Source organism: Copadichromis virginalis, linkage group LG8, assembly GCF_057382275.1.
Source record: "Copadichromis virginalis isolate Kocher_CV1m ecotype Utaka linkage group LG8, C_Virginalis_male_GT1.1, whole genome shotgun sequence".
NCBI lineage: Eukaryota > Metazoa > Chordata > Actinopteri > Cichliformes > Cichlidae > Copadichromis > Copadichromis virginalis.
Window position 1 is genome coordinate 27,733,027 of NC_140625.1, and position 27,159 is coordinate 27,760,185.

The following is a 27,159-nucleotide window of genomic DNA, read 5'->3' on the forward strand; positions in this document are numbered from 1 at the left end:
CTCAACTCATCGACTCACTGGCGCCCCTGTCATAGCAGGAGGAACTGCTGAAAGGCTCTAATCGTAGGCTTTCTTCCCAAATACTCACTACGTAGAATAATCTAGGCATATAAAGATAAATAAAAAATATGTGCGAATATTTATATAGATAAATAAACACATATTGTGTAGATACAGTGGAGATATAAAGGTCGTGACTTTAGGATATTAAGATTAAGGAGGCACAGAAAAAGAGAATAGATAATTTAGTGGACAAGTAAAGGAAAAGAGGAAAAAAATAAACAGGAAAAGCAAACAAAGACTAACAACAATATTTTGGTCATGGGTGTTGTAATGTAATAAAATGCAATTGTAGACCTCAGACCTCAGAACTTATTACAAATTTTAAAATTATGCCAGTTTTATATGGTCAGTAATATTGCTCTTACTCTCGTACTTGCAGATGCTGTTGATATGTCGACTTAAGATCTAATGTTATTTTCATTGTTCTGTGCCACCTAGGCACCAAAAGTTACATGTGGGTCATATTGTGGCAGCATTATAAACAGTGTGACTAAATTAATTTTAAAAACATTGATTTGTTTCAGTCGGCCTGTAACTGCTGTTTAATAGTTTCTACCGAGTGGAGAACAGCTGTTACCTCAGGAATCAAAATCTTTTTCTATAAAAAAAGAAACTACACACAGAGGCAGAAACAATTCAGTCCATGGTTTGCTTGTTTTAATGCCTAAAAAAAAATCAGATTTCGCTATAAGTGATGAATTTACTGGTGCAGTCCAAACAAGTTGAAAGTAAAACCCTGTAAAATCAGCTGTCTCCTGAGTTGGTGTGAAAAGTGCAGCCTCTGAATCTGAAGAGTGCTTTCATTCAGATCCAAATTATGTGGAGGTAACTGCACTAGAACAAGAAAGGTTTGCTTTACAAATCCCGAAAGACAGTTTGAAACACCTGATCCTTGCTGAAAGTGAAGAGTTCAAACATTTCAGTTTAGGTCACAGCTCTAATATCTGCTGAAAATCAAGAACTGAAATTATGGAACAGCCTGCAAGAGCATCAAAACTGAAGTCTGCTGCAGCTCCATGACCACAGTATACAGTGATCCTCCAAGAGTCTGCAGCAGTTCTTAAACTAACTGCTGGAAATATCTACACAGCCTGTGGCACCAACACTGAAGCCCACTGCCTGCAGAAACACCACACATTCTCCAAACTGGTCCAACTCTTCACCCTGAGCTGAGTGACACCACAGTGAAAGAACCACAGGGTGCTATACAGACTAAACACGAGCAGTGAATTTTACAGGATGTTTCTGAGAACTTTGAATTCAGTCAGACATTGGGCAATGAGGCAGAACAGATAACAGCCCTAGAGGAAAAGCATGCTGCCTTAATCTTGGAGATAGAGCAGTGGAAAAGGACTGCGTAATACTCAAAGAGATGAGGCAGAAAAAGCAAGGGTATTTCTTCAAGTAGAAATTTATAAGAAAGGGGAAGTTGCACACAAATGTTTCCCAAAAATTGGATGAACTAAAAACAGGTCTCAGCATTTAAAGAGAAAAGAAAAATAATACTGAGAACTTCTTAGCGCTAAGAGGAAACTACCAAACTCCAGGCAGAGCTGGCCCAATTTTATGGAAAAATTCTAGTTTATCCTCATGTGTAGAGTTAGGTGGTTAGAACTTCACTGTATGATTTTGTATAACCTTTGCATGCTCAGATGAAGTATGTGTATATGTCAGCGTGACCTTGTGAAAACTGCTTAGCTTTGCTTAACGATGTTTCACTATGTTATCTGCTAACTGTTTTGCTCAGAAGGATGAAACTCCAGTGCCAGGAGCTTCCCATGAAAAGATAGTGGGAGTTGTCCTCTGTCCAGCCACAGCCCATGGGACAGAAACCTGTTGTAACTAAAAGACAATCAGAGTTGTGTGCGGGGGGTAGAGACATCCCAAGGGTAGAGCTGGCATGACTGTGAACTATGAAGTTTGATGTGTGTTGGCTCTCCTGCGTACAGTAATAAATAGCTTGATCACAGCTCTTTCCATGTTGCAGACTTTAGTTACAAAATTCTACGACACCCAACACCAAAGAAACCTTCAAGAACAAAGATCCCTGTGGGAGAAGGACAGGCTCATAGCTGTGCACTGATCAGGACGAAGGCGGCATTTGTAGGAACCTTGAAGCAGAAAGTGAGTGACTGACTCATGATTTGATGAACAGAGTAATGAAATCTCAGTAATCAAAAAAATAATCAGGAAAAAAATTCTGCTGGATTTTTAAAAGGGCATAAATGATTGCCTTAACTTGACCTCCGCCTCAACAATGAAACTTGTTTATGTTAAGTCAAATTGTAGAGCACTGCTTTCACATTAATTTATCATAAAATCTTAAAACAACTCATAAAAGTAAACATTGCTATATCAATAAACCAACTGTTATCATGCAGATGCATTGTTAAGATATGGTTGATAAGCTGAATGAGTAAAATAACTTGCAGCAGCTGGTTCTTTGAGCTGCATGACTGCTGGTTGTCCACAGGGTGGCACAATCTCCTAACCTAAACACAAATGTTACTCATACAGGAAAGCTTTAGTACAGCGCCTCAAGCCCACCTTTAAATATCATTGCCTATTGGAACAATGCAAACATGGAGAAGGACTGAAAAAATTGGAATTGGTGGAATGCTACTATGCCAGCTGACACACAAAAAAAGGTTATGTGCAGCACATGTGGGATCAGTAGAAAACCAACATCCACAATGAGCTAGAAGGACCTGGCAGCTCAGTGCAATAACATCAGCAGAAGATGGTTACTGTTGAAGCTGGAGATCCAGAGGTTACAGCACACTGGGAACAATGGTGAGCAGTATGGACATAATGATGGAAGAGACCAGAGGTGGCTGACAGGACCAAAGTTGCAGGAGGTCCAAAGGTGCCCTCTAGACTATTGGACTGCGTACACCAGGGATGGGCAACTCCAGGTCTCAAGGGCCGGTGTCCTGCAGATTTTAGATGTGTCCTTGATCCAACACAGCTGATTTAAATGGCTAAATGACCTCCTCAACATGTCTTGAAGTTCTCCAGAGGCCTGGTAATGAACTAATCATTTGATTCAGGTGTGTTGATGCAGGGTGAGATCTAAAACCTGCAGGACACTGACCCTTGAGGCCTGAAGTTGTCCACCTCTGGCGTACACAGACAGGCACAAACGAATGACTGGGATAGAACATCTGTGCTGCATATGTACCGTTAGGAGACACCACCATTGGTGATCGAGAAGAACTGGGCTAAGGTACTGTAGGACCCTCTAGGAGTTTGAAGGTTCTGCACAGCATCTGAGGTATATGTAAGACTGCACTCTTCTGAATACCTCTGATATGGTGCCTGAAATCTGCTGGAGCTGCCCTCCCAGTTTTGGGGTTACAACTCCTAATGCTCCGATTACCGCTGGGACCACTTTGTACTTTACCTTCCTTCTACTCCAGATGTTCCTTCAGCCCCTGGTACAACATTGTTGTCAAGCTTGTGCTGGATAGTGTATTGACGACATTAACGACTTTGGAAAAGTAGTGTCAGCGTTTGAATCTAAGTCAGACATACATCAGCTGCTACCCAAGGAACCGTTCATTAATTTAAAAAAATATAATGATAGGTCTATCTTTCTTAAAAATGGCGAGAACAGTAGCCACAATGATCAATAATCATTAGAAATATATGTATCTTTGGCAAATCCAAGAAATCCTCTGTCAGCACGTTTCAGTCTCGATGTCTTGCAACTCAGTCCTTCCTGGTAAAAGGGCTAAAGTTGCACTCTGCAAAGCTCTGCTGTCTAGATCCTTATTACCTTAAATATAAAAGAAATCAATATACTGCAGCTTTAGATGCAAAAATTAGATTCAGTTCAATTCAGTTCAGATAAGAAATAAGTGGCTCTGATATTACACCTTAGAATGAACCCAATTTAGCATTGTATGTCTTTAAGGGTGTCCTATTATGCTTATTTCTGACTGCTCTGCTAAAGTAACTCTGCTTGATTAACAGATCTTATTTTAGAGCACGATGCAAGTTAAAACTAGCCTTTTGCCTCCTTCCTTTAAGCCAGTGGATCTCTAATTTTGGTGTGTGGAGAAACTTACAGGTGGAACATGGACACAGGTCCATGAGATGAAGCTAAGCTGAATGAATATGACTTTTATTTTCAAGAAATTATTTTTTCTCAGACTCAGACAAAAGTTTGAGAACCACAAGAGAAAAAGAAAAATATGTCTAGTGCTTAGAGCAGCCTGGGATCTGGCTCTGGGATTACTTATTCATCAGTCCTCTGGAACTCATTGCACTCTGTAAAGTCCCCCTAGCCATATTTTTGTCATCCCATATCAGTGTGTGTCAGGCTTGAAAAACACTCAGTCAATGAACTATCCAACATTAACATTATCTTTGTCCCTTGAATTTTAGTAAAGTTGTCCATTCCTGATACTTGCACCGAAAATGTGACTGTAGAAATAAAAACATTTGCTGTATTATTGTTCACAGACACACAGCAAAGGCAGAGATGAGATCATTTCCACATAAAGAGTGGGAAAATGTATGCTTACAGGACTCTCAACAACATCCTTATTTAAGACTCTTATCTTGATTTGAACACATCAAATGCTGAAACTAAAACATTAATGAGCTCCCCAGAGCTGCTACAACTGATACAGTTTTATCTCTCTTATCGTCTTTCTTTCACTCACACATATCTCTGAGGTCATGCCTTTCCCTAAGCCTCCCATCAGAACCAAATCAGAACCACACAGGTAAATATTTATCAGATCTTCTATTAAATATTGTTTATAACCCCTAACCTGTCCATCACAAACAGAAGGTTTCAATAGCAGGTGGGTTGGGCTTCTGAGTTCAGAGCTGGTGCTGGATCCCTGGGATCGTCATGTTAGTGATAACTGCTCTCTCTAACATGATACAAAGCGTAAGCTAGAAAAAAATGAGCATTAAAAGACTGAAGCCTGAAGTTTTTCCTCATGAGGATTACTTATACACATGTTCCCCTCAAACCACCACTGCTGAAAAAAATGAAAAAGTACTCACAGTTAAAACGAAATTGAAATGTTCTGGGTTTTAGCTGGCAGGAGTGGCACCTGGTGTCGTCTTCTGCTGTTGTAGCCCGTCTGCTTCAAGGTTCAACGTGTTGTGCGTTCAGAGATGCTCTTCTACATGATTCGATTGTAATGAGTGGTTATGATGGTCATGTTGTTGTATTAGCTCGCCTGATATTTTCCTTCTTTTGAATGTTTCTCTGTAAACCCTAGAGATGGTTGCGTGGGAAAATCCCAGTAGAACACCAGTTCTGGAAAACTCAGACCTGGCACCAACATCTCGGTTTGAACTTCAGCGAGTCTTCTCAACAAGGCACTGAGTTTACTGCCATGTGATTGGCTGATTGGATATTTGTAAAAAGGAGCACGTGTATCAGGTCAGTGTATATATGACATGAAGGGAAACATTGTTTCAATCAAGGCTGTTGAGGAGAAGTTTTAGGTAGAACACTTTCATTTAATATGAAGGATTTTATTTATAGGCAAAAATTAAGTCCCTGTTGTCCCCCTTTCACAGTGCAAGGACATTTCCTGAATCAGGATTATAAATGTGATGGTTTAGCACTAGTATGGCGCTCTCCAGTAGGAGGAATGTAGGTAAACTACATTTCCCAGGATGCACTGGTTGGAAACGTCGAGCTGTCACGGCCGAGAGAGAGGGGGAGAGAGAAACTGGTCCAGCATCTCCGGAGCGGCGGAGCGGAGCGGATACAGAGACGCGCAGTCCTCATCAGCAAAATGAGGAGGAATTAACGCGCCGACTGTCTCCCGTGTGTTTCCCACCGCGATGCACGCCGTGGATGTTTAAAGCCTCCTCGCCTGCTGTAGACCAGCGCGGACATCTGACTTTATCCCATCAATGAGATATGTAGAGTGGCTCTACCGCTCGGTGGTAACGCAGAAAAACACAAGATGAAGAAGCAGTTCAACCGAATGAGACAGCTCGCCAACCAAACAGTGGGCAGGTAAGCGTGAAACGGCGCGTTAGATTGGCCACACCGAGCTGCATGCGTCCCGCTTTAATTGGCTCTGGGTCAAGCGGCCAAAGCAGGAATTCGTCGGTTGTGTGTGTGTATGTGTGTACAGTATTCAGTCATTCACGCGTCGGGCTTTTGCTGCTCAGCTGGTTTGATTTGCACAAAGCATTAACTGTCAGTGTAGGTCACAGTTGCAGCTTGAACGGGGTGTGATTGATTGAGCTCAGCAGGAAGGAGCGTACCCGCACGCAGACGAGCGGGGAACTGACATGGTACCCAAGAAGCTGGGCTACTGCCCACTGACCAATGAAATCAAAGCAGAGGGTAGCTTCAAGGCATCCTGCTGCTGGAGGGGAGTCAACATACAGCCTCTATGAAGATGCTCAAGGCGCCTTTTAATCAAATTAGTGTGGCATAGCGGGTGATCTGTGGGATGTAAACTGGTGAAATATGTTTTTTTTTTTATGTTTGACGAGGCATTCAAAGACCAATCTTAAAACCCTGATGTAACCGGGTCCAAGTCCCTGCTTAGGGCGTAGTAATATTATATAAAAGTGCAGGAAGTTTTGGGGTGGGGTTTGCAGTGATGTTAATCGTTTGAGTATTTTATCCCAACATTTTACAGTTATATTTTTAAAACTGCAGCTGTGTCTATTGAGCTTCAAAAGAAGTTCTAGGATAGATGGGCTGAGTAGGAAGAATTCGAGATGGGAATTCCCAGTGAGTCATTCGGACTACACAATATTATCACAATGGCAACCAGTGCTGCCTCACATAATCTCACCAAGTTGCTCTACCTACCCACACAGCCCATTTGCCCCAGTGGTGCGATAGCTGGACCAACAGATGATTTGATCTGATGTTTATCTCTGGTGCCTGGATTGGTCTTTATTGGTCAGACAAGGCAAGAATTCACCTTACATTTTCTTCAGTCTTGCATTATGTTGTTTTGTCTTGCAGTATCCTGAAATCGAGTTCATCATCTGTGTTTTCACGAGTTAAGAAAGATTTGGCATCTTGAAAAGTTCCTGAATACAATATAATGGTTCCAAAACAGCTGATAAAACAAAAACAGGTCATTTAGCTTACCATAAAGATTGGAAACAGAACCCGAGGGTTTGTAGTCAATGTGGGACTGTTTTACGTAGTTTGGTCTAATGAAACATATCGATGCTAAAAAAAAAATAAAAATAAAAAAGAGGACCAAATATTGAGCCCTGAGGAACTCCAATACTAATACAACTCAGTAACTAAGTTAATACATGATTATAGAACCTTTTGTATATGTTACTTTACAAGTGTCTGTAACAGGTGTGTAAAATACAGTATTTTCACTAACTGTATTGGAATTTTTTTTGGCTAATTATTGCTTTTAAATGGCATATTTCAGTTAAGAACGGGAGAAATCATTAGAAATTGGGAAAATTTCTTGCTGTTTCGTCTTTGATTAATATCTCAAACAACATTTGAGTCTTTCAGAGTTCAAGTGTTTGCTCCATTTCTATTTTTTGTCCTTGTTGAGGTGGGGCAGGTTGGCCTTTTTGTGCAAAAGCTTATAACTTGTAACTCCACCTTTTTCACCTATATATCCAATTCATGGTGAAATCCCAGAGTAGGTCCCTATTGTCTAAATTACTTTTCAGTGTTTTGGTGTCAAGCTTCAGGAAGAGCTTTTTTTTTTTTTTTAATCCTGGAAGTGCCTCACCATTCAAACCCAGTGGAAGAATGCAGAAGTGATTAATCCATAGTAAATCCTGACTGCACAAATTTGCATCAGATAGTACGCAAATGTGAAAATACTTAGGATTAATGTGTTTAGGTTTATGTGATTTATTTGTTATCAGTGCATCTGTTTTCTTCCTGCCAGGCCTGATGCTGCAGATAACTCTGGAGTTTGTTAAGCTCTCAGTCAAGATTGAGTCTTGTTGAAAGTATATAGCTCATTTTACCTTTCATTGTTTGAAAACATGCTCAATATGCTTCCTCAATCAAGTGTAAAGTGCTATTTGATCCATGTAGGAGGACACGGGTGTCGTAGCCTCTTTAAGCCTTTGGGCCAAGCCTAGAGAGGAAGGAATCATATTTAAATTCCAGTTAAGATAGGTGTAGCTAAAGCTTTTCTGTAAATAGGTGTTGTGAAGACTTTGTCTCTGCTTCTGTTTTCCCACCACACCCATAGCTGAACTGAAAATAAATGTCATATGTCAATACTGCACCCTTGGCAGTTTGTCTTGTGTTCTGACGTGTTGTTTAACCCATTAAAATTATTACATAACCTTACAACAGAAACACTGTCGTATATGCAAACAGGACCTGTCTAATAAGGACATGGAGTGATTTGTAGCCTGTTGTTAACTGCAGCTCCACCAGGTTTATTATAAAGCATTATGGTATGCACTGCTGAGGTGATGTAAGTACTGTAAAACCTGTTTGTTTTGCTTGGCTGACAGCACTAACTGACAGTGATGGCATGCAGACAAGGTTTCATGGCATGCAAAACTTTTACTGTAGATTAGTACTTCAGATTATACAGTAATACATTTGTCTCATCATCCTAAATTTCTTCTCTAGCAGTGCAGAGTACCAAAATATACAGTCCCCCAGCAGATGAGTTTTTCCCCACAGAAACCAGATCTGAATATTACAGGGTTACGTGAAGAGACCTTCTAAAACCAAGTCCAAAATTAACCAAAGCCAAAACAGGTCCAAACCAGCCACCAATGATGACTGAGATTAACCTCAAAGTCAGTCTTCAACCCAGCTCCTTATTCAGTCCAAAACCAGTAGAGCCTGAAAGTTGTCTAAAACCAGAATCCTCAGCTTAGCATCATGCAGTGAGTCTGAGGTTCCCTAAAGTGACAGAAGACACCAGAGATCTGAAATCTGCCCCAAACCACCTGATCATAAATGATTTCATGAAGAAAAACTTAAATCCCTATAAACTTACAAAAAGTTCCCCTAGATTCTGGGACCAAGTGCTACGTGCCTTGAAAAACTGCACTAAGCTGCACTAAGGCAAATTGTTATGAGCATCCTCAATTTACTTTTGGAGGCTAAAACGTTTTTATGCAGCATCTTACTCGGCTACACGCAGAGTGCAGGCAGAGGCGCTGATACAAATCAATGAAAAAGGTATTACTGCAGCTAATGCCAAGCAAAGTGAGCTTGGTAGAGGTATCAGAAATCCCCGGAGAACATTTTCCCATTACGAAAAAATTACGGGAATTATGCCCTACTTGGGCCTGAGGGGACAAAAGCTTTAATGCACTTCACCAAATAAAACCAAACAATTATTGGTAAGTATTACAGACACAAAAAGGCCTGTGTGGTAGGTTAGTTGCTTGTTTATTTCCCCTTCTTCTTCTTCTCTAGAGCCCAGTGAGGCGGAACATCCTGGTAATGAGTTCTAACCTGTATCATAAGAAGCAGAACAGCAGGGGCAATTAGTCATATTTAGAGGGTAGAGACTCAACACGCTGCCCGACGGCTGGCCACACAGGTAATTGCTGAGATCTTCTCCTTGACCTTGGCAGCCTGCATCACCCGGTTTGTGTTGACGGCTGCAGACATCAGCTGCTGCTGACCTCAGTGACCATAAACTACACGGACAATTTGTCCGCTTCATAATTATCATTTCACAATTAGTGCTTCTAAAATCCCCTAAACGTGCACTAATGTTGACAAGTCATTTTTTTACATTCTTCAGCTGTGAAATTGCAGATTTGAGGCCAGCTTTTTTCACATGCTGCTTGAGGGTCTAAATAACATCTTGTTAGCATTCATAACCAGGTATGAGCTTCCGAAACTAACTAAGAGAAAGTAAAAAGACAGTTAGGAAGGGAAAGTATGACCAATACTGCTTTCCAGATCCTTTAATATTCAGTTTAACTCCATTTGAAACAATTCAGTATTCAACAATCAATATACAACAGCAGTTACGCTGGTTCTAGAAGTTCTGGGGACCAGCTGGGGGTGAGTACAAACTGCAGAGGTAATAAATAATTCAAAGCTTTGTTTTCTGTTTGCATTGGCATTGCTGATAATACTGCGTTCCAATGGAGCTGGGAGTGATGTCACTCCCAAGGTCAGTGCACTCCAGTAGTAAAGTTGCATTTTTTTTTTTTGCTAATTAGTAAGGTAGAGCCATCAATGCATCGCCAGAAATACAGAGCAGTGCTTGTTTTTTTGCAGCACGTTCATGGATAGAGCCTGGTCAGTGCGCTGCTTACGGCTTATTTAGTTTCTCAGTTTTATCTGCCGCCACATGGGATTGTTAAATCAGGGTTAGTTGGGCAGCTCCAACTTTGGAAATTCCAATTCCGACTTCAAATGGAATGCTGCATAAGAAATCTGAAGCGCAATCATAGCCAGCGAGAGGTTGGTAATTCATTTCATTGGTTGTATTTATCTGTTTGTTTGTTTTTTGTCTGTTGATGAAGATTACGCTGCTCAGTTCTGGTCAACTGTCACATATCTATTTATTTATCTACATTTATCATGTCGCTCCTGCTTGTTTTTTGTTTAGCTTTCTTGTTTAAATGCTAAAAAAATCTGGACATTTCTAATCCCATTTTGACAAATATTACACTGAAATGATGTAGAAATTGGGAGACATTTTCTTGACATGAAAATATCGCAGGCTGATTTGGATTCAGATGTCTTTGTGGATGCATGGAGGGACTTTTCATCCTTGGTGGAGTAATGCAGTCAGCGCTATAATTCTCTCTTCGTTGTGAATGTTTAGCAAGTTGAGGAGAATAGCTAGCAAAGATTTTTGCATTGTGTTGTGTATTTACTCTGCTGCATAGAGGCTCAATAACGTAACGTAAAGAGCTCTTGCTTAATCTTACACTAATATTTTTTGAAGGTGGCTTTTTGCTTGTGCTGCGTCAAGTGTGTTTGAACAATCACAGTTTACCCGCGTCACTCCAAGACGCTATTATGACCTACTCAATAGCAGGAGCTGCTTAACACCCCGAATACAGATTTGTAAGAACTACAACAGGCCCCAGTTCCTGCAGTGCAGACACAACAAATGACAGATAAGCTACCTCCAATTAGAAAAGATGTTTGGTTCTGAGTAAGTGAAAACTGCTACTTTGAGGCTACAAGCTTTTCTTGGTGTCATGAGCAGGGCTGGATGTCACTGTGAAACTGGGGGTACTGTTAGTTACACGGTAGGCTTGCATTCTCTGCTTTAATCTTCGTTTAGCTGCAGTAGTGACCATCATTTATAAAGCAAACATTTTGTACGCAGTGGGACTTGAAGCGACTGAGACGTCAACTGGAAGGTTTTCCCACAAAATAATTGTTTGGCCCATGTTTGTGGTTTCTTTGGGCCAAATTTGACCTTAACTTTTGCCTAAGAAAGCCATCAGTAACCCAGATTAAACTCCAATGTGTCTGCTTTGGGTTTATTCAGGCAGTAGGGAGTGGAGAGCTGTTTTCTCCCCCTGCTGGCCATCAGAAAAAAATGCAGGTTTAAGCCCCTGCCACAATGACTTCTCTGCTTCCATCTTTTATGCAGAGTCTATAATCCTAAACTCAGTCTTTCCCGCCTCATGTAAACAGAAGTGAAAGTGCCTTGTTGTCTCTCTATGTTAACATTTTACTGGAAATCTGATCCCAGACTTTGTTTACACATAGCACGCTCATTTGTGTTTGTACTCAGTCTGGATATGAATGCATATTTTACCCCGTAAAGCATTTGAATTTAATTTTTCATCCTTTACAGTTCAGTAAGGTGCAACATAAGTAACCACGAGAAAGATTAAGCTCATACCATGTATTATTTATTAGTATTAATTCACTTCTAACATGTTTATTTGTCAATTTTGTGTCTATAGACTTACTTCACAATACAGTGAGCCTCTCACAAGCTTGGCTAATGTGTTTTGTATGTATTATTCATATATCTTTGCATTTTATTTAAGTATGTATCTGCTTTGTAGTGCAATTTAAGCTTATGTATGGAATATGTAGTTTATCTTTTTCCTTTCTGCTTGTCTTCAGCATTAGAGTGGCATTTGCAGCTTCCAAAAAAACCGCAGGAAACAGGCACACTGGCATCTTCGAATGAAGCATCTCCCTCCAGGATGACATTGCTGCATTGCTCCAGTTAAGGATATAGGTCAAGAGAGGTTCAGACACAGTTAAAATCATCTCTAAAACAGTCAGTCTGCACCATTAATCCTGCGTAATGCTGCGTAAACTGTGTGCCTGAATGAAAATGTGTGACTCTCTGTGAGCACAGCGAGGTTATGGCAGGAAGGCGATGGGCTTAATCCTCTTTTGGCGCCGTCACTTCTTCTGCAGAGTATTTTTAACTCATCTACTCATTCACATTTTTGTGTCGGTGATAAATGAATCCGACTGGTTATTTGCCTTGTGGGGTCACTCTGTAAAAACATTTGTCCCTATAGTATTCAGAAAAAGAAATATATTCAGTTGAGGCGTTGCAGAGGAGGCTGAAGAATGTCACGGCGAGATAAGACTAAAAACCGCAAAAAATCTATTAAAGACTTGTGGAAAAATGGATTCGTAATCTTCATCGACAGGCAGGGAAATTGTTTCCTTTGGTCACTGTGTAATGTTCAGGCTTCAGGTCACCAAACCTCAGAAACTGCTGTTTGTATTTGTTCCATTTTATTTATTTTTTTGTCCCCAAACCATCACCTCCCGTCAGCCCAGGTAAATTATATGTTTCTTTCACAGCACAAAAAAACCCCAAAATAAAAAACAGGCATGCCCTTAATGCCTTTATTATTTTGGTTATTCATTTCATGCATTGTTATTTTCCCTGACATATTCTGAGCTGCAGGACACAATAGTGAGTTTGTGATTGATGGGTGAACCTGTGTGACCAGTGATTCTTGTTGTTCTCTGTGGACTGCATGCACGCTGTTGATGTCTGTGCTTTGTTGTTCTCCCTTTGATGAAACCTGAGAAAGTACCCGGCCACGCTTGTTAGGTTTTATTCGACGGCAGGAGGGAGGATGGCGCGATGTGCCGCCCCGTGGTGATGCTGACGGGCTCGCAGACCTCTGCTGCTGCCCGTGACACGGTTTGATCTGTCGGAGCAAGAAGCTGAACAGCCTGACGCTGAGATTCATCAAAGAAGCGAGTCATTTTCTTCTCCCTTCATCTATGTGCTGTCCTCTGATACTCCCGTCTGTTTTAGATCTCTGCACTGTCATCAGTGTGAAACTAGATCTTTTATATTAACGATTGCAGACAAAGCCACAATCAAAATATTTATGAGGTTGTAACACAGGTTCAGGTGTAATGTTACTGCAGGTACAGAGCAATTCAAAAACGGGATATTTCTAAGAAACAAATAAGCCTGCAAATCAAAAAATACTACTTAAAAAGCCGAAACCAAAAAAAAATCTTCTGCCTTCCATAAGTCAAAAATTTTGGGCTATTATCTCAAAATTTCTATTTAACACTGTAAAGCTTGAACCATAATTGAATCATCGCCAGGTCAACTTTTTGAGATCTCTAACCTGAAATTTCCACCTGTTGATGGTAAAAAAACATTCTTCCCAAGTGGGAGAAACAAGCCTCCATACTTCAAAACTGACCAAACCAAATCAGAGCAATCGATATACGAGTGGATCAAACCATTATAAACTGAATGAGGGGAAGTTACAATAAAATAAAACAGAATATAAAATAGAAACGCACCCTGTTCCCGCCTCATGCTGTTACATCACTTGTTAGTGCCTCAGCAGCTTTGTGAAAATCTGAAATGAATTTTATCGAGGTTTTAAAACAATCTGACAGTCGTCTCCACAGTGACACCTACTGGCCACTCTTGCTGTCATCATACTTTGATAATGCTATTTTACGGACAAGTATTGCACAAGCAAAACAAACCTTAACGTTGTTCTGTTTCAGCATTATATAAACAAAACTGATTTTAACTGATCTGGTTTTAACATGATTGTTTCACTTGCTAAACATCAGTTAGCCATGCTCATGTGACCTAGGTGTTTTCTCCACAGGGACACCTACTGGCCACTTTTGTTGTTGTCACACCTTGAGAAATCTAAACAGTGACGCAGACAACATTGCAACTGCAAACGAGGCAACTTATTATACCAAGCTATCAATAATTATGATCAACACATGAGCAGAGTCTGTTAAAGGCAGCATGCTGTGACTGTAATGAAGTGTGCTTCAGCAAATACTGCTGTCACCCTGTGGTGTTAACACACACGAGGCTGTTTCATAGTTGCATAGTAATTCAGTGCAACACACAACAAATGCATTTATGAAATAAATCCATTCAAAATCCATTCATGTATATCTGTGCACTTGTTGCAGGTAGATGCAGGTATAAGATATAAATATATAGATATACAGCACATTGTTCCTGCAAATAAACCGGTGGATCACGTGTCCTTGAATACCTTTGTTTTTTCTGTGTCTTTACGTTGCTGTCCTTTTTCATTTTCAATAATTATTTTTTGTTGCTTTTGTATCATTTCTTCATCCCGCCATCATCTTTGTTTCATTTCTCCTCAAACAGTTGGTCTGTTCTCCAGAATTTTATCTAGCGCCGAAATCAGCAAAACAGCTGCATTAAGGCAATTTTCTTAATTGAAACCTTTGCTCTGTGAGTTGTTTTGGAATTTTTGTGCTCTGTTCATGTTTTTGCCATCAGCCAGTGAAAGGCTTGCTTCTTGTTTTGCGTTTCTTAATATACAGAATCTTGTCAGATCTATTTTGCAATGTCTGGGAAACTTGCGAGGAGCTCAGTGAAGCCCCAACAATTGATTATTTGTCTATTTGGACTTCCATGTGTCTGTAAGCGGCTGCAGGATTCCTCGTGGCTGCTAAATCCAGCTGTGTACACTTCCGTGTTTTATTGGCCACTTTCTAAAACGTGTTTTACAGTTTGTGTTTTGTTGTTTGTGCAAATAGAGCGTTCCTATCTTGCATGTGTATGTTGGGTTTGTACAAATGTCTCCATAGAGCTGAACATAAATTATGCTAATGCCTCCCTCCCATCCCATTCACATGCCAGATCATCCAGTTGAAAGTTAATGAGCCCATTTGTCAAACACGGAGCTGTATCATCCTCTGGATTTGATCATTGATCGCCCTTAATTTGAACAGAATTAAGTTTTCAGGCTGCTTTGCAGAGTGTGTACAGTGGAAATATGCTGACCTGAAAGCAAAATGAAATAATTAAGGTTAGCGCTGATGGTAGCTACGAGCTGAAGGCGTAAAGAGGAACGGACATGGGTGGCATTATGTTTACAGCGTGAAGCGCTGCATCTCTCCAGGCTCCTCTGAGGTGTTGGCACTCGGAGAGGTTTGTTATGAGCATCATTAGAGGCATTTCTGTCTACCAGTGCACACTCATGTGTGGGCTCATTTGTGTGTGTGTGTGCATATACGTAAAAATCTGTGTGTGTGGGCTCATGTACCTGTCCAAGTCTTCCTCACTGATCATGATGAAAGTCTATTAATGAGGGCTTCCTACAAATAGTTGGAAACTGACCCGTTTTGCTACCTTCACAGTGCTTACAAATTTGTGAGACACAGTAGCAGCTGTGACACTGCAGAGGGAACAGAACACAGTTAAAGGAGCAGTTTGGGAAATGCACAGATTTTTTTTGTTTTGTTTTGTTTTGGGAGTGAGGTGAGACTCTTACAGCTGGGTTTGTCAGCACCTTTAACCTAATGTACATTAATTTTTTTCAGCTTTCTGAAAATTCAGTTAAAATTGATCTACATTTGGATGAAAACCTAGTTAAGGAAAAGTGGTTATCTAATATATATATTTTTAAACTCAGGGGCTCAGGGAGCGTGTTTGGGTGATTCTGTTATCTTACTGTGATGCTACCATATACCAGCTCTATATAAAAGATGGATGTAGCCACCTTGAAATTGCCTGCCAATTTAAAGAGTTTGGCATCATTGGGCCATCTGAGTTTTGTGAAACCAAACGCGACCTTTTTCAGATAAGACGGTAGAGATGGGTAGCTATCAGCTAACGCTATTGCTGCCTATCTAGGTCAGTAAGGTCGTAACTCACTGTGATAGTGCTGGAGTCTGTATTTTTTAAACTCAGGTGAGCCAGGCTAGCGGTTTTCTCATGGTTCTTTTATCTGTTCTGTTTAACTGGGCTAACATGATGACTCCACCTCCGTTCGTGGTGAAACTATTTGAGACAGTCTATCCTTTATATACAGTCTATGTACCAAAGTCCTCGCCGTCACTACCTTACGAGCGAGGTGGTGGTTCTGACTGTGAAACCGAGGACTGCATCCTCATTGGCTAAAAAGCGTACGAACAGCGTATGAACTAAATTTACAAAAGGCATGCATGTTCAAAGTGACCTGAAACTACCAATCGAGCCCTTCGAATTATTGGGGGGGGGCTGAGTAACTGCATTCACATTCAAACCTGGAAGCTACAGCTGTCATTTATAGACAGTATTCTAAGTAGTATGCTTTATTTCTCTACATGAAATGCAAAAATGCGTCAAACTGAAACATTACTATTTCAGGATTATTTTATTATTAAAGTTTTAGAAAAATTTGCTTTGACTTCAACACAACTAAACCTTTATTAATAAAGAGGTGGTTAACGTCAGGATACAGAAGCATTCCCAGCCCTCCTGGTTTTCCTTACCTTGACTGTATTTTTCCTCTGCTTGCCTCTCATGCTCATTTCCATGCCTGCCCCGTCTCTTTCTGTCTTCACCATCTTGTTAGTTTGACATCCTTTGCAGCCCCTCAGTCCTCTAGCCTAAACTTTAGTTTGTGAAAGCGCAGCACCTTCTGAAATGTTGCTTTGACAGTTCTGCCCTGAAGGTAATTAGCATAGAGAGAGAGAGAAGATGATATGGTGGGACTGTTGACAAAAATAGCCTCGTCTGACACGACGGCTGATTAGATATTCTCCTCCAGCTCACAGAACTGGATCGTGTATCAGTTTTAATTACTTGCGATTTTAAAAAAAAGTGAAGATTTTAGGTTCAAATATGAGTTAAAAAAAAGAACCACAGACACGTTCTCTGGTCCTGTCTGTCAATGCTCCTCTGAGACGCCAGGTACTTGGGTGAATTTGACGGAGTTACTTGGGGAGATGTCATTGCCAGTGGAGCGTTATTGAAATCACTGGAGTGTGTTGATGGAGACGCTGCTCTGGGTTGTTGCTGAGCCACCGAGGAGCCGACAAACAGATGCCCAACCTCCTCAGCTCTGCTCCTTCTGCTGCTGAACACAAGCTGGCATTTAGAAAATTGTTTTTCTTATTTACAAAGTTTGGAAATCAACCAGCATGCTGCTTAGATGCCAGCTTAGTTATTCGAATAGCTTAGCAGGGAGGAGGTTTTACATCTTTTTTACCTTCAGGGAGGTTTGACTGAGAACAGTTGCTGTTTTCATTTGGATATTTATTAGATATCTGAGAGGTGACAGATAGGAGAAGACTGCAGATGACACTGCTGCTGTGGTGTTTTCTTTATTCATAGCAGTTCTCATTCCCAGAACGTCGGATACTGCTGTTGTGTCACATCTGTCGGAGCCTCACAGAAATGCACAAGCTGTCCTTCAGCAGTAGAGTGCGGCGAGGGCGTAAGGACACGCAGGGTGAGGCAGTGATGACATGTCTTGTCTCTTTGCTGTGTTTCTTTTCACCCTCTAAATGTTCATACATTTCTTTTAATTATTAGTCATTATTAATCCCTCAACCAGTTACAGCAGATGGCTGCACCTCCTTGAGGAGGGATCTACCTCTTAAAAGGGAGTTTTTCCTTCCCACTGTTGCCAAATGCTTGATCATAGGAGGAGGTCCGATTGTCGGGCTGTTCTCTGTATCGTTGTAGGGTCTTTACCTTTCAAAATAAAGTGCCTCTTGGTGACTTTTGTTGTGATTTCGTGCAATACAAATGAAACTGAATTTAAGTTCAGGCATCAAAACTGAATGAGGATCCTGATTTCTGTTTACACTGCTTTACAACAATGACCTCGCTTGTTAAAATTAAAGTTAATGATACCAAATGTCATTGGAATGTGAGCACACATTTAGATTTAGAAAAAAGTGCTTGTATGAATGTGTGTGTGGGAAAAGGGTTATGCAGCCCTCAATTTCTTTACCTGCACGTTTTGACGTTGGCGCCGCACCCTAGTTGAAGACAAGAGTGTACAATCATGGTGTTGGTTTCTTTTATGACACGAACAGGAGGTCAGAGATTCACATATTTGAAAAGATGAGACATTTTTGACTTTGGAAAAAAACTCTGCGATTTCCTGGCTTCAGGGTTTGACTTCTTCTTCTCCTGTACCAGTGCGGATGTGGAGACTTTGAGTGGTGATACTTATCGTTAAGGAGAATACTGCAGTGGTGATAACTAATGGACAGCCATGAATAGACATCCACATTCATCTTTGTGTGGAAACCGTAACGCTGGTGCATTGTGGAGTATTTAGCATTTAAAAATATTCCAGTATCTCTTTGTGTCCAATAATTGTCGTGGTCGGTGGGTCAGAATTAACACCATAATTCCCTCCACACTCACCACCAAGCTGGAGCATCTGGGACTCAGCTCATCTATGTGTCAGTGGATCTCCAACTTCCTAACTGGCAGACCACAGGCAGTAAGGATGGGCGGACATGTCTCAGCCTCCACCACTCTCAGCACTGGAGCCCCCCAGGGGTGTGTTCTGAGCCCCCTGCTGTACTCTTTGTACACATATGACTGTGTGGCCACTACCAGCTCCACCACCATCATCAAGTTTGCTGACGACACCGTCGTGGTGGGCCTGATCTCTGATAACAACGAGACGGCCTACCTGAAGGAGATTAGGAATCTGGAGAACTGGTGCCAGAGGAACAACCTCCTTCTAAACGTCAGTAAGACAAAGGAGCTGATAGTGGACTTCAGCACTAAGCAGGAGAGGAACTACCAGACCCCCGTCATCAACGAGTGCCCAGTGGAGAGAGTGGACAGCTTCAAATACCTCGGAGTTCACATCACGCAGGACCTGTCATGGTCCTGTCACATCAACACCGTGGTGAAAAAGGCCCGGCAGCGTCTCTACCACCTCAGACGCTTGAGAGACTTCCAACTGCCCTCCAAGGTGCTCAGGAACTTTTACTCGTGCACCATAGAGAGCATCCTGACGGGAAACATCTTAACCTGGTTCGGGAACAGCACCATGCAGGACAGACGAGCTCTACAGAGGGTTGTGCGGTCAGCTGAGCGCACCATCCGCTCCGAGCTCCCTGACCTGCACTCAATCTACAGCAGGCGGTGCTGGACCAAGGCCAGGAAGATCGTGAAGGACCTCAGCCATCCCAACAACAGACTGTTCTCTCTGCTGAGGTCAGGAAAGCGATTCCGCTCCCTGAAGACCAACACAGAGAGACTGAGGAGGAGCTTCTTCCCGCAGGCGATACAGTCTCTCAATCACACCACCACACAGTACTGACCCACACATATAGTTCTTACACACACACTGGACTTTCTGGACATTGTTTTTGCACACATTGTTTTTTTGCACAACACTGGTCACTATATTCTTCATTTCCGGTTAATACTTGTACAGCTGCTGTTATTGTGTATATATTTATTTATATTTAGATTTCTTCATACATTCTTATATAGTTCTATATTGTGTATTTTGTTGTACAGTTATTTTATTTTCAACTTTAATTTATATATTTTATCTTATTCTTTCCCAGTTAAATTTACCCTTCATTCTAATTTGTGTTGTACAGTTATTTCATTTTTAACCTTAATTTATATTTTATTCCTTCCTAGTTAAATTTACCCTTTTTAATTTTTCATATTTATTTCCTATCTTATTCATAGCCTTTTCCTTTTTTGTTTTCTTTAGGTCACGAGCAGTTGTCCAAGCATTTCACTACATATCGTACTGTGTATGACTGTGTACGTGACAAATAAAAATTTGAATTTGAATTTGAATTTGAATTTTGAATTTTGAATTTTGAATTTGAATTTGAATTTGAATTTGAAGTGAACGCTACCAAAGGGCCCTTCTGTGTTTTGGTCAGACTCTGGCACAGTGACAGTACTTGACACCTTAGGATGACAGCACACCATGGCAGCGGTTTGTTTTGACAACAGTTGCGAGAAACATTAGCTGCTCTGAATTCAGTAATATGGGTGTGTTTCATTACCAGATTGCATTAATAGCTGTAACTTGTAGCTGAGGTGTCTTTATTGGGTGGGCTGGACCCCTGAGGCCCTCCATAATGCTGATGCTTGACTAATCTGAACATCTTTTGGCTCTGTGGATACGGGAGATGGTGAGAATTTAGAAAAAGGTGTCCACCTCACCAAGACAGATAGTCAGAAGTCTTTTATAAGAGTTAGGGTGATCTTTGATGAATAGTCCAGTAGTTCTCAGTGGATATTTAATTTCATATTTACTTCCCTAATTCGTCCAGTAAACATGGAAAAAGCAAAGGTAAAAATGATTTTCTCATGCTTTCTATCAGACTGGATAGAATATATTCAGGGTGGCACTGTTGGTTGAACAAAACCTGACAGCTTAAGCCGTCATCTCAGGCTCTGGGAGGGACTATCTGTGCATACACACCTGAACCCATAGAGAGATTTGTGTTCAATATCTTATTGAAAAACCGCGGGTGTTAATCTGCCGCTCCGCTCTTCTGGTTTCAGTCTTTCCACCAGATGCTGCAGGGATTTTTCCTCCCTTATCAGCCGCCGGGGCATTAGCGAGGTCTAACCCTGATGTCGGCTGATAAAGCTCACAGTTGGTGTTCCAGTCAGTCCAAAGAGGTTTGATGAGGTTGATGTCGGGGCTCTGTGCGGGCTGTCTTTCTCGCCATGTTGGAAAAGTGTTTTCAAAAGAACTGAAGGGTCCTAAAAGCATCAGAAACAACAGGATGGGTTTTCACATAATTTCAGTTGGCAGCACAGAAACCAATTCCCCACAACTCCTGGGTGCAAGCGCCCAAACGGCGTTCTGTGACACACCCATGTTGCCTAAACAGCTGGGGTGCCTCAGCTCTGTCGACACCGATGTTATCCACCCAGCTCCGACCATACTCCACCTATCCTGTGTGATGACGAGCACCCGGCACAGCTGACTCATCCTGGAAACATTAGCTCAGCTGACACCGGTTTCCACCGCTCTTAAAAACAGCCTGCACCCTCTGCGGACTATTAGACACTCTCAGCTGAAACCAGAGACGGGCATCCACACCAAGAGGAGCCTCAACACAACAGGAAACGACGTCACCACGGAGCGGGTACTCCCAGAGCTCCTCAAATATTTTCACAGTTGTAATTGAACCTAATTGTGAGATGAAATCCGCTGAAGTGGCTGCAGGAGGTGGAGGCACGCTGATGTCTCTTTCACAGCTCTGCAGCTGAGCGTAGCCGAGCTGCCAAGCAGCGTCCTGGAGAAAATACATCACGTCAACATCCTGTCACCCGCTGATGCAAACAGGAGGGCTCATGTGGATCAGGGACGGTCTGAGGGGGCCCACAAGTAAACATTTCTGAACTGTGATAGAGTGCAGCATGAATATAGGTTGTCTTTTTCTCTGTGCCGCGACCTGTGATGCATTGACTCAGCATGAGGTGAATGGGACAAGAAGTCAGTTGCATCTGCAGCGGTTCCCCTCGGTGCTCGATTTCTGCAATTTAGATCAAAAATTGCACTCGAAGTCAACGACCGGGACAGAAGCACTTTGCTTCGAGCACGAGCCTAAAAAGTTTTGTAGCTTCGAGGTTTGCCTCAGCCCTTTGGAGCCCACTGTAAGTGCAGAATAGCACTTTCCCCTCCGGCCCCAGCTACGAGTTCCCACTGAGCCAATTTAATCTACATGGAAGTGACATCATGATGATGAAATTCGCTTTTCTAGGCCGTGGGAACGTTTTATAAATAGGCCACAGTCACAGATTAAAAGGCTTTAGAGTTTTTATTCACAGGCCTTCAAACACTGCAGCATGATTAACATCATTATTATAGTTTACACAAGTTTTTATTGTTCTGAGCTCAAGTTTTCCAGTGTGTATCTAGATTTTTAGTTTTTTAATTCATCAAATGAGAGATATAATAAGTTCAGAACATGCAATATTACACAAACACAGACATAGTCTCAACATATGCACTAATTCCCCCTTATTAGCAGCTCAGCGATACTTACCAAGCACTTCATGGGACACCTTGCCAGTACCAGGCTGAACTCCCTTTTTCCTTCCCTCCTGCTTTAATTCTTTGTGGCACAGATTCAACACGTTGCTGGAAACATTCCTCTGAGACTTTTATCCGTATTCACACGAGAGCATCGCACAGTTGCTGCAGATTTGTCGACTGCCATGTCACCTCCTGTTCCACCACATCTGGTGATGTTTGAGCAAAGTGAATTCATTGTCATGTTCACGAAACCAGTTTGAGACGATTTCATCTTTGTGACGTGGCGGTTTATCCTGCTAGAAGCCGCTATCAGAAGATAATGTGGTCATTAAGAATGATTCACACCGGTGCCACGCCTCCAAACCCTCCTTCGGTTTTAGTTCATTCACAAATCAGTTAAAATACAAATTCATATTCTCATCTATATAGGTTCCCCCAGTTCTACAACCTGTTTATTCTCGTTTACGTGCCCCACCCTTCCTCCCCTTCTTAACTTCTGTTTAGTACATGGGGATCTGCCAGGCCCAGTCCCCTTCGAGGCCTTCCCCAAACCACAGCTCAATTCATGTCCGAGCTTTTCACCTTTACCTACTAAAACACTGTCAACCCTAAAATGAGGGCCTGGCCCCAACTGGTGAATATATAAAATAATTATTTGTGGAAAAGATACTCAAAGCATATGAATAGCTGCCCAAACATCAGATGATGTGCACCAAAGACACATATAATTCCCAACACACATCATCATACTAGTTAAAATTATCCCAAGGATCCTAACACATAAATAAGACAGTAGCAGAGAAACTAATAGTATGAATCTCATATAGAGAGCTTTTGCAAGATGCTCACCATTCAGTGTTCAAAATCAAACATATTTTAGTTCCAAATGTTACTTTAAGTCTGATTGAAGACAGAAAAAGAGATTAACATTTTTAAGTGCTTTGAAGCTGATTCCAAGTTCGTGGACCTCTACAGGTCACTCTAAAACTTTAGCTTTAATTTTGTTTCTTTCACCTGAAAAGTAGTTTTTCTTTCCTGTGTTGTAGGTGCGGGAGGATAATCTCACAAATCCTCACGTCCTGCACTATACATCATACACACATTATGAAAATGTTACATTCAGTTAACCTCAGAAGTTTGTAACTATGTAAAAGAGGATCAGAGCCTGATGGACTGTGATATGGCCTGTATAACTTTTCCTTTGTCTCGATTTCTCTGTAATCTTATCATTTCTTACTGGAGAGATTATTGCTCTCCAATTTTGCTGTACTATAAGCATCACAGCACCTTTTGAGACCCTCAGCAGCTTTTGATAAAACCCTCTGGGATGACAAGTTTCTTTTATAAAGGCGAAATGTTTCAGAAGTTGGAAGGGTCAGGGACATTTCAAGAAAGGCTGAAGGTAACATAACTGACTAACTAACTCTCTACAAACATCCATGAGCTGAACACGCAGACAGTATTCATTCACGCTGTTTAACCCCAGAATTTGCCTCAGAATATTCAAATTATTTTATATTTCATCAGTATCAGCCTAATCCAGCAAAGGCTGTCTGTATACATTTGGGTGCATTGCAGAAGAAAACCGAAAAACTGCCAGTAGCTAATTTGACATGCTTTATTCGGCACAGAAATGTAAACAAATCTGTGTGGATCTGTCTGGAACCTCGGCTCTGTTTGAGCTCTCCTCTGTTGTCAAGCACATTCCCTCTCAGCCGTGCTCACATCAAACAATGGACCTCAGAGCCGACCATCTCAAAAGACCAGTCGGGCTGATGGAGTAGAGAAACCCTCCTCATTATTTACACATTATCTTGTGTAGCCGGCTCTCCCAGAAAGAGCCAGACTCATTCATTCATTTCTGTGTCTAATGGGGAGAGGTTTTTGCACCTCGCCCTGCTGTCAGAGAGATTTTTCCCCTCCCTGCAGGGAGAGGGTTTTGGCCTCATATGAGAGACACAGCGGCCATGATTTTATTTACTCATTCAAAATAGATTTCAGTTAAAACGACAGTATTTAAAGAGTATCTGCGCGTTCCCAGCTATCTGCGACATCATGGTCGAATCTGGTCACCGCAGATGAACAACTGTTGACATCGTCTCACAGTTTGAATTAAAGCCACACATTAAAGATTAGTATAAATGTTCCAACACATAATCAACCATACGGTCAGATATTAATCCCAACATACACACTTCCATGCGTGCAAATAATTTAGGTGAAGACTGCGGCCCAAAATAAAGGGAAAAGATTAAGGGAAAGCAGAATCAGCCAACCTGAAGTTTGGGCACCACAACCTCAAAAGCACGATTGCTTCTGGTTTTAACCTCAGTGTGGGACAATTAGTAGATGCTGGTTAGAACTTTGGAGAGGCAGAATGAAAACACCTAAATTCAAAGATTAAAGTGTGGCTAAATGCTTGTGTCCACATGACGTATCTTAAATAACACGTCTTGTATGAAATTTTGTAAAACAGTATTAGCTGAGCCATCAGCTGATGTGTGCTGACGCTGAGATCAGTGGAGCCGCTCGGACTGTGGCTGAGCTTCAGGCCGTGCAGCTCGTGTTCTGCGACCTCCCCACCCTTCCCTGCACGTTCATGTAAACTGCAGATGTGGAGAGAAATGCAGAATGGAAAGAAGGATCTGGAATGGCTTGAAGATCTGCAGCCATCGGTGGATGTAGGCTGGCATTCAACTCTGTCGGGCTTATGGCTGAGCTGCACTTTGTGTCTTGCTTGACCTAATGCAAACTGAGACGGTAATCCCTGCAATATTTACACAAATATCACACTGTTTGTCTTGCAAGTTGGTGTACTGGGAATAGTTCTTTAATCTTGAACTTAAGAACAGGAACAGGAGGGACTCCAGTTGTATGATCGTATAATGAAAGCAATGAGTTTGCATTCCCAACAAATCTCCACATTTTCTTGTTGTCTGAAACCATTTCAGTCTAATTAAAGTGGTTAAAATTGTTTTTAATTACAGTTCTGGTGATTTTCCTTTATTCTGGATAAAATGTGCTTGTGGAACATGAAACAAATACTCTGAATCAGTGGGTAGAAAGGTGGAGAAATTGCTGTGTCACCTGCCAGTCAGCAAGGATCATCTCCATGCAGTCTGGTGGGATAACTGGCTCCTGTGTGATTCCATAAGGCTCCTCGGCGTTCATAAGTAAAGTCCGCCTGACCATTTGATCCACGTGGAATCAACAGATTAACACTGTTTGAAGGTGTGGTCAGACAAGCAGCCGTGCTGCCTCCTCCCACTGTACCTGTTGCCTTGTTACCACCACTCCTATCTATGTCTGTTAAACTTTAATGGGAAGTCAAACCCTCGGAGCTCAGGTGTCACTGTCGCTGCCTCGCTGACGGTGGTGTGAGACGAGGGGCAGGGGTGAAGAGGACACAAAGAGCAGGAAATTTTCACCTGCGTGCGTTTTCATGTCTGGCTATATTTAGTTTCTTTTCTCACCTTCAGCAAATCCAATTACAAGGCTGATGGAGGGCTCTGCTTTATGCAAAAACTGTTTAAAACACCGAGAGATGCACAGTTTCTCTCCAGGTACACAGCAGAGTACCACAGCTGTATTAATCCACAGCTGAAAATAGTCCCAACTTAAAAGAAAAACTGCAAAAAATTTAATATTATACACATGTGACCTGTTTTTTGCTGACTGTGACAGATGTTGCTGATTGGTTTTTCAATAAAACAATATTATCATGTAAAAAATCCTGTTGAAATGCAAATTTGATGCTATTTATCCACATATATATCACATTGCTGATATCCACATACAGCAGCAGGATGCTGTCGCAGGACGTAATCCTGTTATTTGTTCATTACAGGTGGAACAAGGATGTTGTGTGTCAGCTGGGAAGCATGCACATTCCTCCCTATGCACAGCAGCAGCACCAGGAAGTGTTTTATTTTGAAATACTCCACATTAAAGAGGCACGTTTTGGATTAAAGCTTTTTTGAGCTAAAAAAGTTGCATGTTCTGTTATAATGAACTGTTTTGTGTTTGCTCAAGTTATGTTTTGTCTACTTTTATGATGGATTAGAGCTGTGCTGATGGCACACGATGGTCTCCACAGCACTGTGGATGAAGGGTGACATGGTTTGTGTCTGCCTGAGGGGAACAGAGGAGTGATGATCTACAGAAGCATCTGCTCTCTCTTTTTCTTCATTTTCTCACCTTCATTTCCAGCATCTGTTCCTCTGCCTCACATTAGCCTCATCAGCTATAGATCACTCTAACAGGCCGCCGCCCACTCGACCTCGTTTCCACGCAGGAATCCCATGGCAACAGTTGAGTCATTTACTCGAGGAGCTGCTGGGGTGATGATGTAAACACACTGAGAGCGTAGGCAACTTCAGTGAGTGTAGTGATAACGGAGGCTGAGGCGTCTGGGGTAAACGGCCCTCGGCTTTATCTGTGGCACAGCTTTTCATACACCTGAGCTCCTGCCTTTTGTCCTTCCTCGTGTTATCACGCTCCTGAAATAAAATAATAACGCCAATTGGACCCGATGCTGATTGCTTATTAAGGCTCTGAGGCTTTCATTGTGCAGTTATTCAGGAGCACCAGCTGCAGTTAATCAATTTTTTTCCCTCCACACTGCAGGGGTCCTCTCTGCTCACCTCTTAAACACCAAAGCTGCTAATGTGCTAGCCGAGCTTTTCACGCCAAACCACAGCAGCTGTCCGTAACCGTGATTATGGGCCAGAGGCAGGTGAATGGAGCTGATTTCCCTCACACAAAATGCAAATGTATTCTGCAGCTTTTATGGAACTTTATTACTGTTAAAGCAAACAAGAGGGACACAGTTATCATTGAGCCATTCCCCTTTTGTTAAATTAGCCCCACTCAGTCTAAAAATAAGTGCATTTTTCATTGTTAAATGATTTCTGTGTAATGAGTAAGCCATTACTG

General features: G+C 41.7%; 1 protein-coding gene across 1 annotated transcript in view; it reads left to right on the forward strand.

Moving 5' to 3' along the window:
- The first annotated feature begins 5,706 nt into the window (after window positions 1-5,706).
- The window catches only part of LOC146703610 (rho GTPase-activating protein 44-like), a 99,831-nt gene continuing 78,378 nt past the window's right edge, over window positions 5,707-27,159 (forward strand). Inside the window, exon 1 of the mRNA XM_085466900.1 lies at window positions 5,707-6,058. Coding sequence (XP_085323026.1) covers window positions 6,006-6,058 — 53 coding nt within the window. The 5' untranslated portion in view covers window positions 5,707-6,005. The remainder of the gene's footprint in view (window positions 6,059-27,159) is intronic.